Genomic DNA, 14,240 nt, shown 5'->3' with positions numbered 1-14,240 from the left:
TAAGCTAAAATGTTAAGAGTTTTACTGTGACAGTTTTAATACTTGTCAAAGATAATCATGCGACGGGCAGCACAACTACTGCGTAACATTAAAGCTTAAAAAAACAAAACAAAAAAAAAACAGTTCAAAGTCCATCATGTGGCACACTTGACTCCTCGCATCGTAATAAAACCATTCATAATGGTGTATTCCTTGGTTTTATGTCTCTTTATCTGCAAAAGAAAGCACATGATCATACTCACAAATGTGATGACAGGTCAGTTTTCACCACAAAGAAGTGGACTTCGATTATGTACTCACTTTGGCCACTGTTTAAATAGGAAGGGGTTTGTTTGTACCGGTTTGTACGCACAGTTTAAAGTCCCGTATGTGGAGAATCTGTACATTGACATTCATTCATTCATCTTCTATACCCGTTTAGTCCTGTTAAGGGTCACGGGGGTCTGCTGGAGCCTATCCCAGCTGTCATCGGGCGAGAGGCGGGAGCTGTACATTGACAATTGAGGCTATTTATCGTATGGAGTATTATAACTCCTTACTATATCTCATCTATATATCTGCAATTGTGTCAACAAGACTTAATATGTATGCTTTGAATATTCGTGTTGTCCAACCTTGTACTCCGCAATTTGGAATAATTCTTACGCTTATACGGTGAGTTTGATAACATTAATGCCATCGACCGTATATACTCTTTTATTTCGAAAATACAGACCGGAAGTTGTAGTCATTTCCGTTTCCGCTTTCCGCCACCATTTATGATCCTGACAGCTACTGTCATCCAATACATCCATGCTGTAGAGACGCTGGCGTTGAGAACAGTGCTAGAAATACATTTAATGAAAAGCCATGGAAGACAAAGCGCAGATACAAGAAGCGATTAAATGCCAAGGTGAAGTCGTTAGGAAGTTAAAGTCAGAGAAGGCGAGCAAAGAGCAGGTCAGTACTTAAAATGGATTATGATTTTAATACAAGTTTGCAACATGCGGTTACAACATGCTTATCTGACTTTTAACTAAAGGGCTGGAGCTAGCGCCGGCAGACGTAGAAGAACTGCATTCATTCTGTGTAGCTAGCTGTTAAACCCACTACCAGAGGCTGTTTAATTTTCTGTTCATTTACCACAGCTCGGTGTAACAGCTAGTTACATGGAATTGATGTACGACATTAGCTGGGAAAACTGCACTAGTTTAGCAAAACGTCATCAGTTGTATTGTAGGGTTACATGTGGTGTTTTCACCAGTGAGAAGTGGGTAAACATTATATTCTGTGCCTGACTGTCAACAATGTTCCTGGAGTAGACATAACAACTAGCTGTTTTTTTCATTTTAGCTGCTAGTTTTAACCTGAAATCGAGCGGCTAACGAGCCGTGTATGCTAACCGGCCTCCTGCGTTCAGTCGGGTTATCTAGCTAAAGCTAACGTAATATATCCTAGCATGTGTAATTAGCCAACCCACTCACAAGTCACACACTGAATTTTATTCACATTTGGGACTTCTTTGATATTTATGACACATTGCCATATCACATTAGGTTTTCTGTGCTTATTGAAGATGTGTAAGGTCATCTGATGCAATAATTTGCTCTGTTAAGACAGGCGAGTTTATAGGGAATTTGTCAGAGCTTGTGACAGTTAAGACAGTGTTTTTCAACCTTTCTTGAGCCAAGGTACATTTTTTTCATTGAAAAAAATCACAAGGCACACCACCAACCGAAAATGTTAAAAAAAAAAAAAAAAGAAACTCTGTAGCTTATAATAACAATATAAAGTCATTCTTGTCAAAGTGGCTTGAATAGGAATCAAATAAACACAAAGAAAAAAGTCTTATATGTATGTATGTGTGTGTGTGTGTGTATATATATATATATATATATATATATATATATATATATATTATAGACACTTGACAATGGCATATTATTTGCAGATAATAATTAATTCGTTTTCAGAAAATGTTTTTTAGACCAAATAGGTGAAACTGGATAAGTTCCCACTGCACACCTGACGATCTCTCACGGCAAACTAGTGTGCCGCGGCACAGTGGTTGAAAAACACTGAGTTAAGGTCATGCTACACATAAATGCTGAATATATCTGACACTACTGTATAACGCAGTTTTCGTTATCAGCAAGAACATAACTTTATATTCTATGTCCCAGCTTTTGGCATCATTGCATTAAAATTCCATCAATTTGTATCTTTCCTGATCTTATTCGGTTTAAGCTTCTATGTTAATTGATTTACTGCTTTTACGTTGGAGTCTGAGCTTTTATAATCACCAGTGAGTGCATGTTAAACGTCTCATCTCTGGAGATGAACAATGCTGTAAACGGCTGCTTCTATAAGTGACTGTTAGAGACAAAGCCTTGGTGTTGGCTCTGTTTTAATATAAACATCCCAGAAAGCTGTGGCAGTGAGCCGGCATGACAAGGACTCTGAAATGAAGCAACTAAATTAAATTCAGATGTCATTTACAGCTGTACATTTAGAAAATGTAAATGTAAATAGGCTTTATTAACCAAGTTTATAAATACACGTACAAGAAATTTGTTCTTAGCTTTGAACCATCCATTCAATTGTATGCACAGATAATAGTGAACCCTTGGACCAAAGCACTCTTGTATTATTAAATACACTTAATAGAAAACATACTTTTCTGCTATAATGCAGAATCCATATTTACAGTACATCCAGAAAGTATTCACAGCGCTTCGATTTTTCCACATTTTGTTATGTTACACTCTTATCCCAAACTGGATTAAATTCTTTTTTTTCCCCTCAAAGCTAAGAAATCACATGTACATAAGTATTCACAGCCTCTGCTCAATACTTTGTTGATGCACCTTTGGCAGCAATTACAGTCTCAAATCTTTTTGAATATGATGCCACAAGCTTGGCACACCCATCTTTGGGCAGTTTTGTCCATTCTTCTTTGCAGCACCTCTCAAGTTCCTTCAGGTTGGATGGGAAGCGTTGGTGCACAGCCGTTTTCAGATCTCTCCAGAGATGTTCAATCAGATTCAAGTCTGGGCTCTGGCTGGGCCACTCAAGGACATTCACATAGTTGTCATGAAGCCACTCCTTTGATATCTTGGTGTGCTTAGGGTTATTGTCCTGCTGAAAGATGAACTGTCGCCCCAGTCTGTAGTCAGGAGCGCTCTGGAGCAGGTTTTCATCCAGGATGTCTCTGTACATTGCTGCATTCATCTTTCCCTCTATCCTGACTAGTCTTCCAGTTCCTGCTGTTGAAAAACATCCCCACAGCATGATGCTGCCACCACCATGCTTCACTGTAGGGATGGTATTGGCCTAGTGATAAGCGGTGCCTAGTTTCCTCCGGACATGATGCATGGTTTTCACACCAAAGAGTTCAGTCTTTGTCTCATCAGACCAGGTGCCTTCTGGCAAACTCCAGGCGAGCTGACATGTGCCTTTTACTAAGGAGTGGCGTCCGTCTGGCCACTTTACCGTATAGGCCTGATTGCTGCAGAGATGGTTGTTCTACTTACAGATGATGGAGGCCACTGTGCTCATTGGGACCTTTAAAGCAGCAGAAATCTTTCTATACCCTTCCCCAAATTTGTGCCTCAAGACAATCCTGTCTCGGAGGTCTACAAACAATTCCTTTGACGCCATGCTTGGTTTGTGCTCTGACATGCACTGTCAACTGTGGTGCTTTACAGGTGTGTGCCTTTCCAAATCATATCCAGTCAACTGAATTTACCACAGGATGACCAGTGGAAACAGGATGCATCTGAGCTCAATTTTTAGCTTCATGGCAAAGTCTGTGAATACTTATGTGATTTCCTAGTTTTTTATTTTTAATAAATTTGCAAAAGTCTCAAAATAACTTTTTTAATGTTGTCATTATGGGGTGTTGTGTGTAGATTTTTTTTTGGGAAAATGAATTTAATCCATTTTGGGATAAGGCTACAACAAACAAAATGTTGAAAAATTGAAGCGCTGTGAATACTATGCGGATGCACTGTATTACATTAAGTTGACAGAGCGAGAAAGGCTGAACTCAACAGGTAGAATACAGTGCCTTACTTGACATTTATTAATACTTAATAAGTGACTCTTCAAGATGATGTTGAAGTATTTGGTGAAAACAGTCTCTTTCCTCCCTCTGTAGACATAGACTTTGGCCAGTAAATTGCAATTTCCCCTAATATGTAGGAAGGATGTGCAGGATAGCAGTAGCAGGGTCTCTGTTTGTGTGTGTGGTGGGGGCTGCATTGGGCTGGCTGCTTTGATTGACTTGGTACATCTCATGTTCTATCCTCCACGCTGTGGTGATGATGATGATGATGATGATGATGCATCATGCCCCGCCCTCCCCTAGTGCTAGGGTTGCTTACCACTTTTCTCCTGTTCTTCCTGCCTGATCCTGGATGACCTCTGCCTGCCTCACCCTTCATCATCACCATCATCTACCTCACCACCTGGGGAAATCCATCCCGTTTGAACTGCGCTGCACAATCACTCCCTTGGTCCTTGGCTGCTGACCGTTGTGATTGGCTGCTGTGACTGGACCTTGGCAATACTCATGGATGATGGTGGACCTCTGACGTACTTCTGAATTTCTGCCTGTGCGGTTTCTGGACTCATTTTTACCCTTTTTTTCCTCGCGCCCTCTGGTGTGGGATGAACATACTGGGCATGTTTTGTGTTCGTGCTTGGCCTGGTCTCGCGGGCTTTCGGTCACGTGTCCGATCTCTGCACGCTTTTCCTGGGATCACTGTGGCTCAGGTAGGCCACTGTGTCCACGTGTGACAAATTTTCATGAGTGAATTAATGGTAGATTTCAACTTTCTTCACAATGTCAGCAAACGCACTATGCTTACTGTAATGCAAACTAAATGTTTTTCCTCTATGGTAAATGTGTGTATCCCAGATTGACGAAGAGGTAGCCAAACTGCTGCAGCTGAAGGCTCAGTTAGGAGATGATGGAAAACAGCAATTTGTCCTCAAAACAGCAAAGGTAAGACCTCAGGGCTGCTGTGCAAACATGATGTTATCTGTATCTGAATATCCCAAACCTGAATGCAGGTTACAGTGTGGCTCACATTATTATTAGACAGTAGGATATATTTGCAGTTGAAGCACATTCAGACAGTTTAAGTACTGAAGACCATCTCAAGACTGCAATTCATAACGTATTACAGTGTTAAGGATATAGAGTATTTTCCAAACACACCAACAGATGGATATGACTGAACAGTTTCCTGGTAATGTGTGCAGTTTTGTGACAGGGTTGTGCAGTGGTTGCCTTCTCAGTCAAATTACTTGTGTGTAAATTTAATTTTAGCTTAAGTCATTTGCAGATTTAGTATTGTGTCAACAGGATTATGATTTAATTAGTGGATCTGAATTTGATATGAGGATATGATTGCAGGTTGATACCAAGTGAGCTGTTCTTTTGTTTCATTTTTTGTGAATCACACTTAATATTTGAGTGCAACTTGGCACATCAACAGTAACTGATATTAACGTTATTAGGACATTCATTTCAAAACCATCACTGGATGCACAGCTAATGTGCATATTAAAAAAAAACTAAATTGAGTCAACGGACAAATGGAATCAGAGAAAATATCTTTGCTTGACAGGGAACAAGAGACTACAACCCTAAGCAGATGGCCATCAGGGAGAAAGTCTTCAACACCATCATCAGCTGCTTTAAACGTCATGGAGCAGAGACCATTGACACACCTGTTTTTGAACTGAAGGTAGATTTTCAGACGTTTTTTTAAATATATTCCACTTGGTACATAAACGCAATACATGCATGCAAACTATCACCTTGTTTGTTTAGGAAACGCTAACAGGGAAATATGGAGAGGATTCCAAGCTCATCTACGATCTCAAAGACCAAGGTGGAGAGCTGCTGTCCCTCAGATATGACCTCACTGTATCCTTTAAAAGCACACTACCAGCTGTTCTCTTCTGTGTGTCCAGTTTCTGAAGTCAGTGATGTAGATTCCTTTACATTATTAGTTTTTTATGTGTTTTTTTTTGGTCAACACAAAAGTTCTTAGTGTGCCTAGGTCAATGTGAATTTATAAATCACACATTCATACACTGCTTATGAAAAAATGTCACACAAATGTTTTATACTGTAGAGAACTACTACTTCCTCTGCCTGGATGACAACCAGAACAGGTTCTTCTGTTTGTCCACTTCAAGCTTCCTGTTTTAGCTGATAATGTAGTATAGTATGATGAACCTCTGTGATGTACTCCTATCAGTATAGTGATAAACTGGCTAAGCTGTCCTCCATGCTGGACAATGAGTCCCACCCCCTGCATGGTGACCTAACAGGACTGAGGAGCAGCTTCAGTGACAGACTGCTTCACCCTCGATGTGTGAAGGAAAGATTCAGAAGGTCTTTCCTTCCTGCTGCTGTTAGGCACCACAATATGTGCAATATATCTATTATTTATTATATCTCTGTCATTTCTGCGTGCTGTTGCAAACTGCAATTTCCCCATTGTGGGACAAATAAAGGTTTTTCTTATTCTTATTCACTCAAAAATAATTTTTTTATTTTTTTTTTTTAGATTAATTGAGTCAAGGTCATAAATCTGTTTTGTTCCGAGAATTGGTAATATCAAATAACATTACTGACACGGACAGAATGTAATTGGCAATGGTTAAAATTGGGAACAGGTCAAACTGCTAAATCAAAGTTTAATTTGCTAGTGGGGGAAACAGACTAATCATAAACTACAGAGTGTGATTGTTCAGGAATGTATGTGGTTGAATATACAATGTACTAGAAACCGTAATTACTTCAGCATACTTTGCTACATCAAAGGAAAGAGTGGTGTGTTTGCCTTGACTTGCCTTGTTTTAGGTGCCTTTTGCCCGCTACCTGGCTATGAACAAGATAACCAACATCAAGCGTTACCATATTGCTAAGGTCTATCGCCGCGACAACCCAGCAATGACCCGTGGACGATACAGAGAATTCTACCAATGTGTAAGTCATCCACACATACTGTACATGTTTCCACTTCTGCCAGGAGCTACAGAGTTATTGACACATGGCCTTCTTCCTGTATTCTAGCCTTGTTTGATTTGCGTTCATGCGTTTCAGGATTTTGACATAGCAGGGCAGTATGACGGCATGATCCCAGACGCTGAGTGTCTGAAGATCGTACATGAAATCCTCAGTGAGTTGGACCTTGGAGACTTCCGTATTAAGGTTTGTTTGTCAGTTCAGCTGAATATTCAGTAGGACAGTCATCAGTAGTTCTCACTTCTTAATCACATCTCCATTTCCAGGTCAATGACAGACGCATCCTGGATGGGATGTTTGCCGTGTGCGGTGTTCCAGATGACAAGTTCCGCACCATCTGCTCAACGGTGGATAAACTGGACAAGGTAGGGAGGCTGTGTACCAGAGGTTGCACTAGACTTTTTCGTTGTCTGTCATTTTGACTGACAGGGTCATAAAAATCCCGTCATGATCTGTTTTTACCCGTCACTTTAATTTTTTAAAAATGATAATAATGACATATTCAATGGCATTTCATTTTCATTAATTTGTAGTTAATATTCAGTAGCGCTGGAAAAAAATATTCGGGATCCGGCTCATTTAACCAGCTAAAGATGACTCAAGAATCATGAATCTAGACTAGTCTATTTAACCTGAGTCCTAACACATTTGTTTTATATATATAATCAACAAACTGTACCGATCAAACATCTTACATCTCACTTGGCAGAGAAACAAAACGTACTACCCGACTTGACCACTAGCAAACTAAGGCTACTCACTCACTTACGCACAGTACACAGAGAAATGAAACTTAACCAACTCTTAACCGAGACTGGCGGATCCCTGCTTAACCAAGAGCCAGTTAATATGCTCACTTGCCACCAAGTGGTCAGGGGTGTGAATTGCAATCTGTCATTTTGACCTTCAGATTTTGCCGTCACCGTTTAAAAAAAAAAAAAAAAACTAAACAAAACAGGCAATGACGGAAAATATTTGGTTAACGCGACCCCTGCTGTGTACACATAACAAACATTTTAGTTCCAGACTCAACTGTGTTAATTCTGATGTGCGAGGGAAGCTAGTCCTTATACTGCTCTAGCTTTTTTTCCCTCGTTTGTCACTCAGCAATTTTTGACGATTGACAATTCACGTCTTCTTGAAAAGATTGACATACACCATTACCTTTTTATATACACTCTCCCCCTTGATCACAGTCGGCTTCAACAACCAGAAATGCTGATTTCTGATGTGGTTCAGTGTTAACATCTTTGATTCTTTCCTATCTTTCCTATCTTTCTCCCTTGACAACACAGAGCTTGTCTCTAAAGTTTATAGCTGACACATTGCTTTTTTTTATATATATATAATTCATGCTAACCTTCTTTGGTAGTGTTTTACATTTCAACTCCTGACTTTACTTATTAGTAATATTAAAATACTAGGACTAAACATGTTGTCCACACTGAGACAGATAAATGAAACTGAAAACTGATTCTGACACTCCTCACTACGTCTCCCACTTGTCTTTAGTCTTGTTTGTGCAGCATTACTTTCTCAGTCACTGAATCAATCTGCATCATTAAAGATGGCATGTTTTGAAACAAGTATTTAAATAATGGTTGAACAATGCTTTTTAAACAGTAGATGGACGAATATGCACATTAAGCTATTTTAATTGCCAAAACTGTGGCAGTCCTTTTCAAGCACAGACATATTAAGCTGTGTTACTGCTAAAAATGAATATCTGCAGTATACAGACACATTTTAACACAGTTGTACTTCATTTAATGTTGCAGTCAAAGTCAGCATTATAATCCTGAAATCACCCCAGTTCTCTTTGAGTTACCTCTTCATTTACAGGAACGAGGGTCGATGTTAAGATGGTGCTCCACAAGGGCTATGTTCTATTGATGCTAACCTTCTTTTATTCACATTCTACTGGTGTATTTCACTTTCTTAGTCAGTCATTGCTGTCTGGCTTTAGCCTATGTTCAAATTGTGCTGCTTCTCCTCCAGATGCCCTGGGAAGAGGTGAAAAAAGAGATGGTGAATGAGAAGGGTCTGTCAGAGGAGGCTGCTGACCAGATTGGGGAGTACGTCAGCATGCAGGGTGAGAGACATTCACAGTGGTGCTGTGGGTTAGACAGGTAAAACATCTACCTGTCTAACCCACAATTAATGGTCCTTAACAGATTCAGGACCACTGTTCAGGATTCTGGATTTACTTAGCATAAGTACCTTTATTTGATATTTACACTTATCCCTAAATATGTTCCAAGAATCGAAGATAAACACAATATACATAATTGATAGAGTAAATACAGTTCTGACATGCTGAAGACAGCTTTCCTATATTACACCAGCTCTGAAAAAACAGATCCACAACCTGGTGAACACAAAGAAGACAAACACAGACTAACTGGTGGAACATTTAGCAGCTGGGGAGCCAGATGATTTTCTCTGGAGTGACTGAGAATGGACAATGACGGAGCATGAGTATTCATCAGGTGTACACCAGCACACTGTATCAATATGAGACGGTTTATGTTGCAGGTGGAATGGACCTAGCTGAACGCCTCCTTCAGGACCAGAAGATGTCTCAGAGTAAGCAGGCCTGTGCCGGCCTGACAGACATCAAGATGCTCTTCAGTTACCTGCAGCTCTTCCAGGTCACAGACAAGGTGAAACATGCTCTTATTCACTCTTTCCATAATAATCTCACATGAATGAGTCTTACAAGCACTTTCTTTACTTGTACATACCTTCCCTTTACATCCTTTTATGTATTTGTGATCTCTCCCACTCTGGCACTTCTTTTCTTTTTAATTCACCTTTCGTACTCTGTTCTCTCCAGGTGGTGTTCGACCTCAGTCTGGCCCGGGGTCTGGACTATTACACAGGAATCATCTATGAGGCAGTGCTGACTCAGGCAGGTGTGGGCCCAGTCTCTAATGAAGCCCAAAATGGCGCAAATGCAGAAGAGAGTGTCAGTGTGGGCAGCGTCGCTGGAGGGGGACGATACGACGGCCTGGTGGGCATGTTTGACCCAAAGGGTAGGAAAGTCCCATGTGTGGGTGTCAGCATTGGCATTGAGAGGATCTTCTCCATCATGGAGCAGAAGGCTGAGGTAATGTAACAACTTAATGATTGGGGAAAAAAGAAAACCTAATGACTTTGTTATTTGTTGTTTTTAAACATGCCCTAGTTGAATTGTGTTCCATATTTCTGTTCTGACTGGCTGTGTTCAGGCCTCAGCAGAGAAGATTCGTACTACAGAGGTTCAGGTCATGGTGGCGTCCGCTCAGAAGAACCTCCTGGAAGAGAGGCTCAGACTTGTCACTGAGCTTTGGAATGCTGGCATTAAGGTGTGTGTTCTCTGTTTGTTTCTTTGTTTCTATTTCCTGTTTTGCTTTTTAACCGTCTGAGTTCCGTCACCTTCACCTTTTAGAGTGTTGAGTGACCTGACACCACCGCATTATCATAGATAAGATAAACCTTTGTTCAAAGTTTAGCTGTGGTATTAGCTAAATTGCAGCTATTCCATTAGCCTACTGTATATGCAGCAGTACATTACATATATAGTGCTTTTCTACCTATTGGTACTCAAAGCGCTTTACAGGCACAATGACACATCTACCCATCTGCTCACACACACATTCACACACCAGTACCAAGCACTAGGAGCAACTGGGGGTTCACTGTCTCGCTCAAGAACACTTCCGCATGTGGCATGTTCTTGGGATCGAGCCGCTGGTTCATGGACAACCTGCACTACATACTGAGTTATGTCGGTTATTTGTCAGGCTGCTGTAGTAAAACATCTTGATCAGATATTGCAGTAGTTCTTAATACACAGTGTCTTATTGCTATGCTGTGATAAAAATTGAATCATGATGCTAGTGAACAGCATAAAGTTAAAGTACAGGTAGCTTATGGTGTGTGTGTTTGTGTGTATCCAGGCAGAGGTAATGTACAAGAAGAACCCCAAACTTCTGAGTCAGCTGCAGCACTGTGAGGAATCAGGGATCCCCTTGGTGGCCATACTGGGAGAACAGGAGCTAAAAGATGGAGTGGTCAAACTCCGTGTGGTGGCTACCAGAGAGGAGGTATGACTGATACTGAGTACAGGCACAGCTATACTGGGACCATCGTGAGTCATACACTATATTGCCAAAAGTATTCGCTCATCTGCCTTTACATACATATGAACTTAAGTGACATCCCATTCTTAATCCATAGGGTTTCATATGACATTGGTGCACTCTTTGCAGCTATAACAGCTTCACCTCTTCAGGGAAGGCTTTCCACAAGGTTTAGGAGTGTGTTTATGGGAATTTTTGACTATTCTTCCAGAAGAGCATTTGTGAGGTCAGACACTGATGTTAGACTAGAAGGCCTGGCTCAGCTCCTGAAAAACAACCCCTCCACCAAACTTCTCACTTGGCACAATTCAGTCAGACAAGTACCATTTTCCTGGCAACCGCCAAACCCAGATTGGTCCATCAGAATCCAGATGGAGAAGTGTGATTCTTCACTCCAGAGAACGCGTCTCCACTGCTCTAGAGTCCAGTGGCGGCGTGCTTTACACCACTGCATCCGATGCTTTGCATTGCACTTGGTGATGTATGGCTTGCAGGCAGCTGCTTAGCCATGGAAACCCATTCCATGAAGCTCTCTATGCACTGTTCTCAAGCTAATCTGAAGGCCACATGAAGTTTAAAGGTCTGTTGCAACTGACTCTGCAGAAAGTTGGCGACCTCTGTAAACTATGCGCTTCAGCATCCGCTGACCCCACTCTGTCATTTTATATGGCCTGCAACTTTGTTGAGTTGTCATTCCCAGTCGCTTCCACTTTGTTATAATTCCACTGACAGTTGACTGTGGAATATTTAGTAGAGAGGAAATTTCACGACTGGACTTGTTGCACAGATGGCATCCTATCGCAGTACCACACTGGAATTCACTGAGCTCCTGAGAGCGACCCATTCTTTCACAAATGTTTGTAGAAGCAGTCTGCATGCCTAGGTGCTTCATTTTATACACCTGTGGCCATGGAAGTGATTGGAACACTTTAATTCAATTATTTAGATGGCTGAGTGAATACTTTTGGCAATATAGTGTCCATGAACAACACGTGAACCACATGAGACCAGTTTCAATGAAAGTTTGATTAAGTGGAAGATTTTTGTCTAGTGTTTTATTAATGTCCTTCTGTAATCACGTACTACACTCACTTGCACGCTAGTGAAAACAAATGCATTCTCATATAGCAGTCCTGCACTAAATCTCAGCTTCATGAAGGTTCTGGTAATCAGCAGTAGTTTCAAAAATAACTATGAGCTGTTGTTTCAATTGTGTTTCAGTACTATTGAAAGATTATCATTACATTTATCTCACACTGGAAAGATTTGCAGTGTTGCAGCAGGATATAGGACAGTGCACACAAGAGATAGAAAAGCAAACATTAAATTAATAAAAATTAAAAAAAAAAAAAAAAAAAATTATATGCATATATATACATACATGTCTACTGGGAGCTTGGTTGTACAGCCTCACTGTAGCAGGAAAGACCTCCGGTAACACTCCTTCACACATCTTCCACATTCTGGATGAGGCCGATGACTGCAGTCATCTGAACATTTCTGCACTGACAACCAAACTTTAGAGAGTGGGCTATGCTAAATAACAGATACACTTTAGTGTTTAATTCAGCTCAACTACATCATCCAAAGTGATCATCCAGTTGGTTTTCCACCTTTCAGATGCTGTTTCAGCATCAACTAAATATTAGAACAGTCATGAAGGGTGATTTAGTCCAAGACTGTTATACTAGAGTACCTAATGAACTGGCAAATGACTATATACTGAGACCAAAAAGGTAAAGTACATCCGGAAAGTATTCACAGTGCTTCGCTTTTTCCACATTTTGTTATGTTACAGCCTTATCCCAAAATGGATTAATTATTTTTCCTCAAAATTCTACACACAACACCCCATAATGATGTGAAAAAGTCTTTTGAGATTTTTGCAAATTTATTAAAAATAAAAAAATAAAATCACTTGTGCATAAGTATACACAGCCTTTGCTCAGTACTTAGTTGGAGGGCTACAAACAATTCATTGGACGCCATGCTTGGTTTGTACTCTAACATGCACTGTCAACTGTGGGAACTTATATAGACAGATGTGTGCCTTTCCAATTCTTGTCCAATCAACTGAATTTACCACAGATGGACTGCAATTAAGCTGTAGTTCATCTCAAGGATGATCAGTGGAAACAAGATGCACCTGAACTCAATTTGAGCTTCATGACAGAGGCTGTGAATACTTATGTTCATATTATTTCTTAGTTTTTTTTAAAATTTTTAATAAATTTGCAAAAATCTCAAAAATGTTTTTCACATTGTCGTTATGGGGTGTTGTGTGTAGAATTTTTAGGAAAAAAATTTAATCCATTTTGGAATAAGGCTGTAACATAAAATGTGGAAAAAGTGAAGCGCTGTGAATACTTTTTGGATGCATTTTATATAACACTGCAAACAAAAAAATCGCTAAATAAACTTTTGTCTGTGCTCTTTCCAAAGGTTGACATTTCCAGAGCAGATCTCATCGATGAAGTAAGGAAGAGGACCTCTGAGGCATAGCCATTCTCTTCTGTCCAACCCCAACTGCATCATCTGATTGGTTCATTGGCTCTGCAGAAACTTGTAAAGAATCCGCCTTCCAGTGTCTATAGAGCATGTAGGACACAAAGACAGCCCTGAAACACACACACCAATCCTATTTCCATAGGAGCCCCATGGACTGGTTTTATCGTGAGTGTGTGGTGCTCGTGTTGTACTCTTACATACTGCAACAGAGCTGGACGCCAAATGCGGTGAAACTAACTTGGGAATGTGTTTACGATGATGATTCAGCTTACATGTAATGTGCTTTGGGAAATGTCTGAAAGACATGTACTTGCTTTCAGTGTCCACTTTGTCCAATTGTATGCTCCGGTGAACAAATCATATGTCACACCTGCATAGTCCAACATGTCAGTGAACACAAATATGTAAACTGTCCAGGACCAATGTTACATTCACTTTCAGCACATGAACCATCAAATGATTTCTTGCAGTTATAACTTAAACGCTTAACAGAAAAAGGCTCATTTCTACATGTATCAAACATGCTGTACTTCCCAGTGTCTGAAATAAACTTTCATTTTGCTCTACGCAACTGCTGTTCT

General features: G+C 40.3%; 1 protein-coding gene across 2 annotated transcripts; it reads left to right on the top strand.

Annotated features, from left to right (window-relative positions):
* Window positions 1-760: 760 nt before the first annotated feature.
* Window positions 761-14,225, top strand: hars (histidyl-tRNA synthetase). Of its 2 annotated transcripts, none has more exons than XM_084550461.1 (13): window positions 761-939; window positions 4,901-4,987; window positions 5,616-5,735; window positions 5,822-5,917; window positions 6,863-6,988; window positions 7,106-7,213; window positions 7,294-7,392; window positions 9,026-9,119; window positions 9,563-9,690; window positions 9,864-10,136; window positions 10,258-10,374; window positions 10,969-11,115; window positions 13,594-14,225. In XM_084550461.1, exons 1-13 carry the CDS (start codon window positions 850-852, stop codon window positions 13,651-13,653), a joined length of 1,545 nt encoding a protein of 514 aa, XP_084406587.1. In that variant the 5' UTR covers window positions 761-849; the 3' UTR covers window positions 13,654-14,225. The 2 variants fall into 2 exon arrangements, with proteins under 2 accessions (XP_084406587.1, XP_084406586.1); XM_084550460.1 differs by lacking the exon at window positions 761-939 and adding an exon at window positions 1,793-4,755.
* Window positions 14,226-14,240: the final 15 nt, after the last annotated feature.

Source organism: Chelon labrosus (genome assembly GCF_963514085.1).
Source record: "Chelon labrosus genome assembly, chromosome: 8".
Classification (NCBI taxonomy): Eukaryota; Metazoa; Chordata; class Actinopteri; order Mugiliformes; family Mugilidae; genus Chelon; species Chelon labrosus.
The sequence above is the reverse complement of the archived record's forward strand: the minus strand, read 5'-3'. Positions and strand labels throughout refer to the sequence as shown.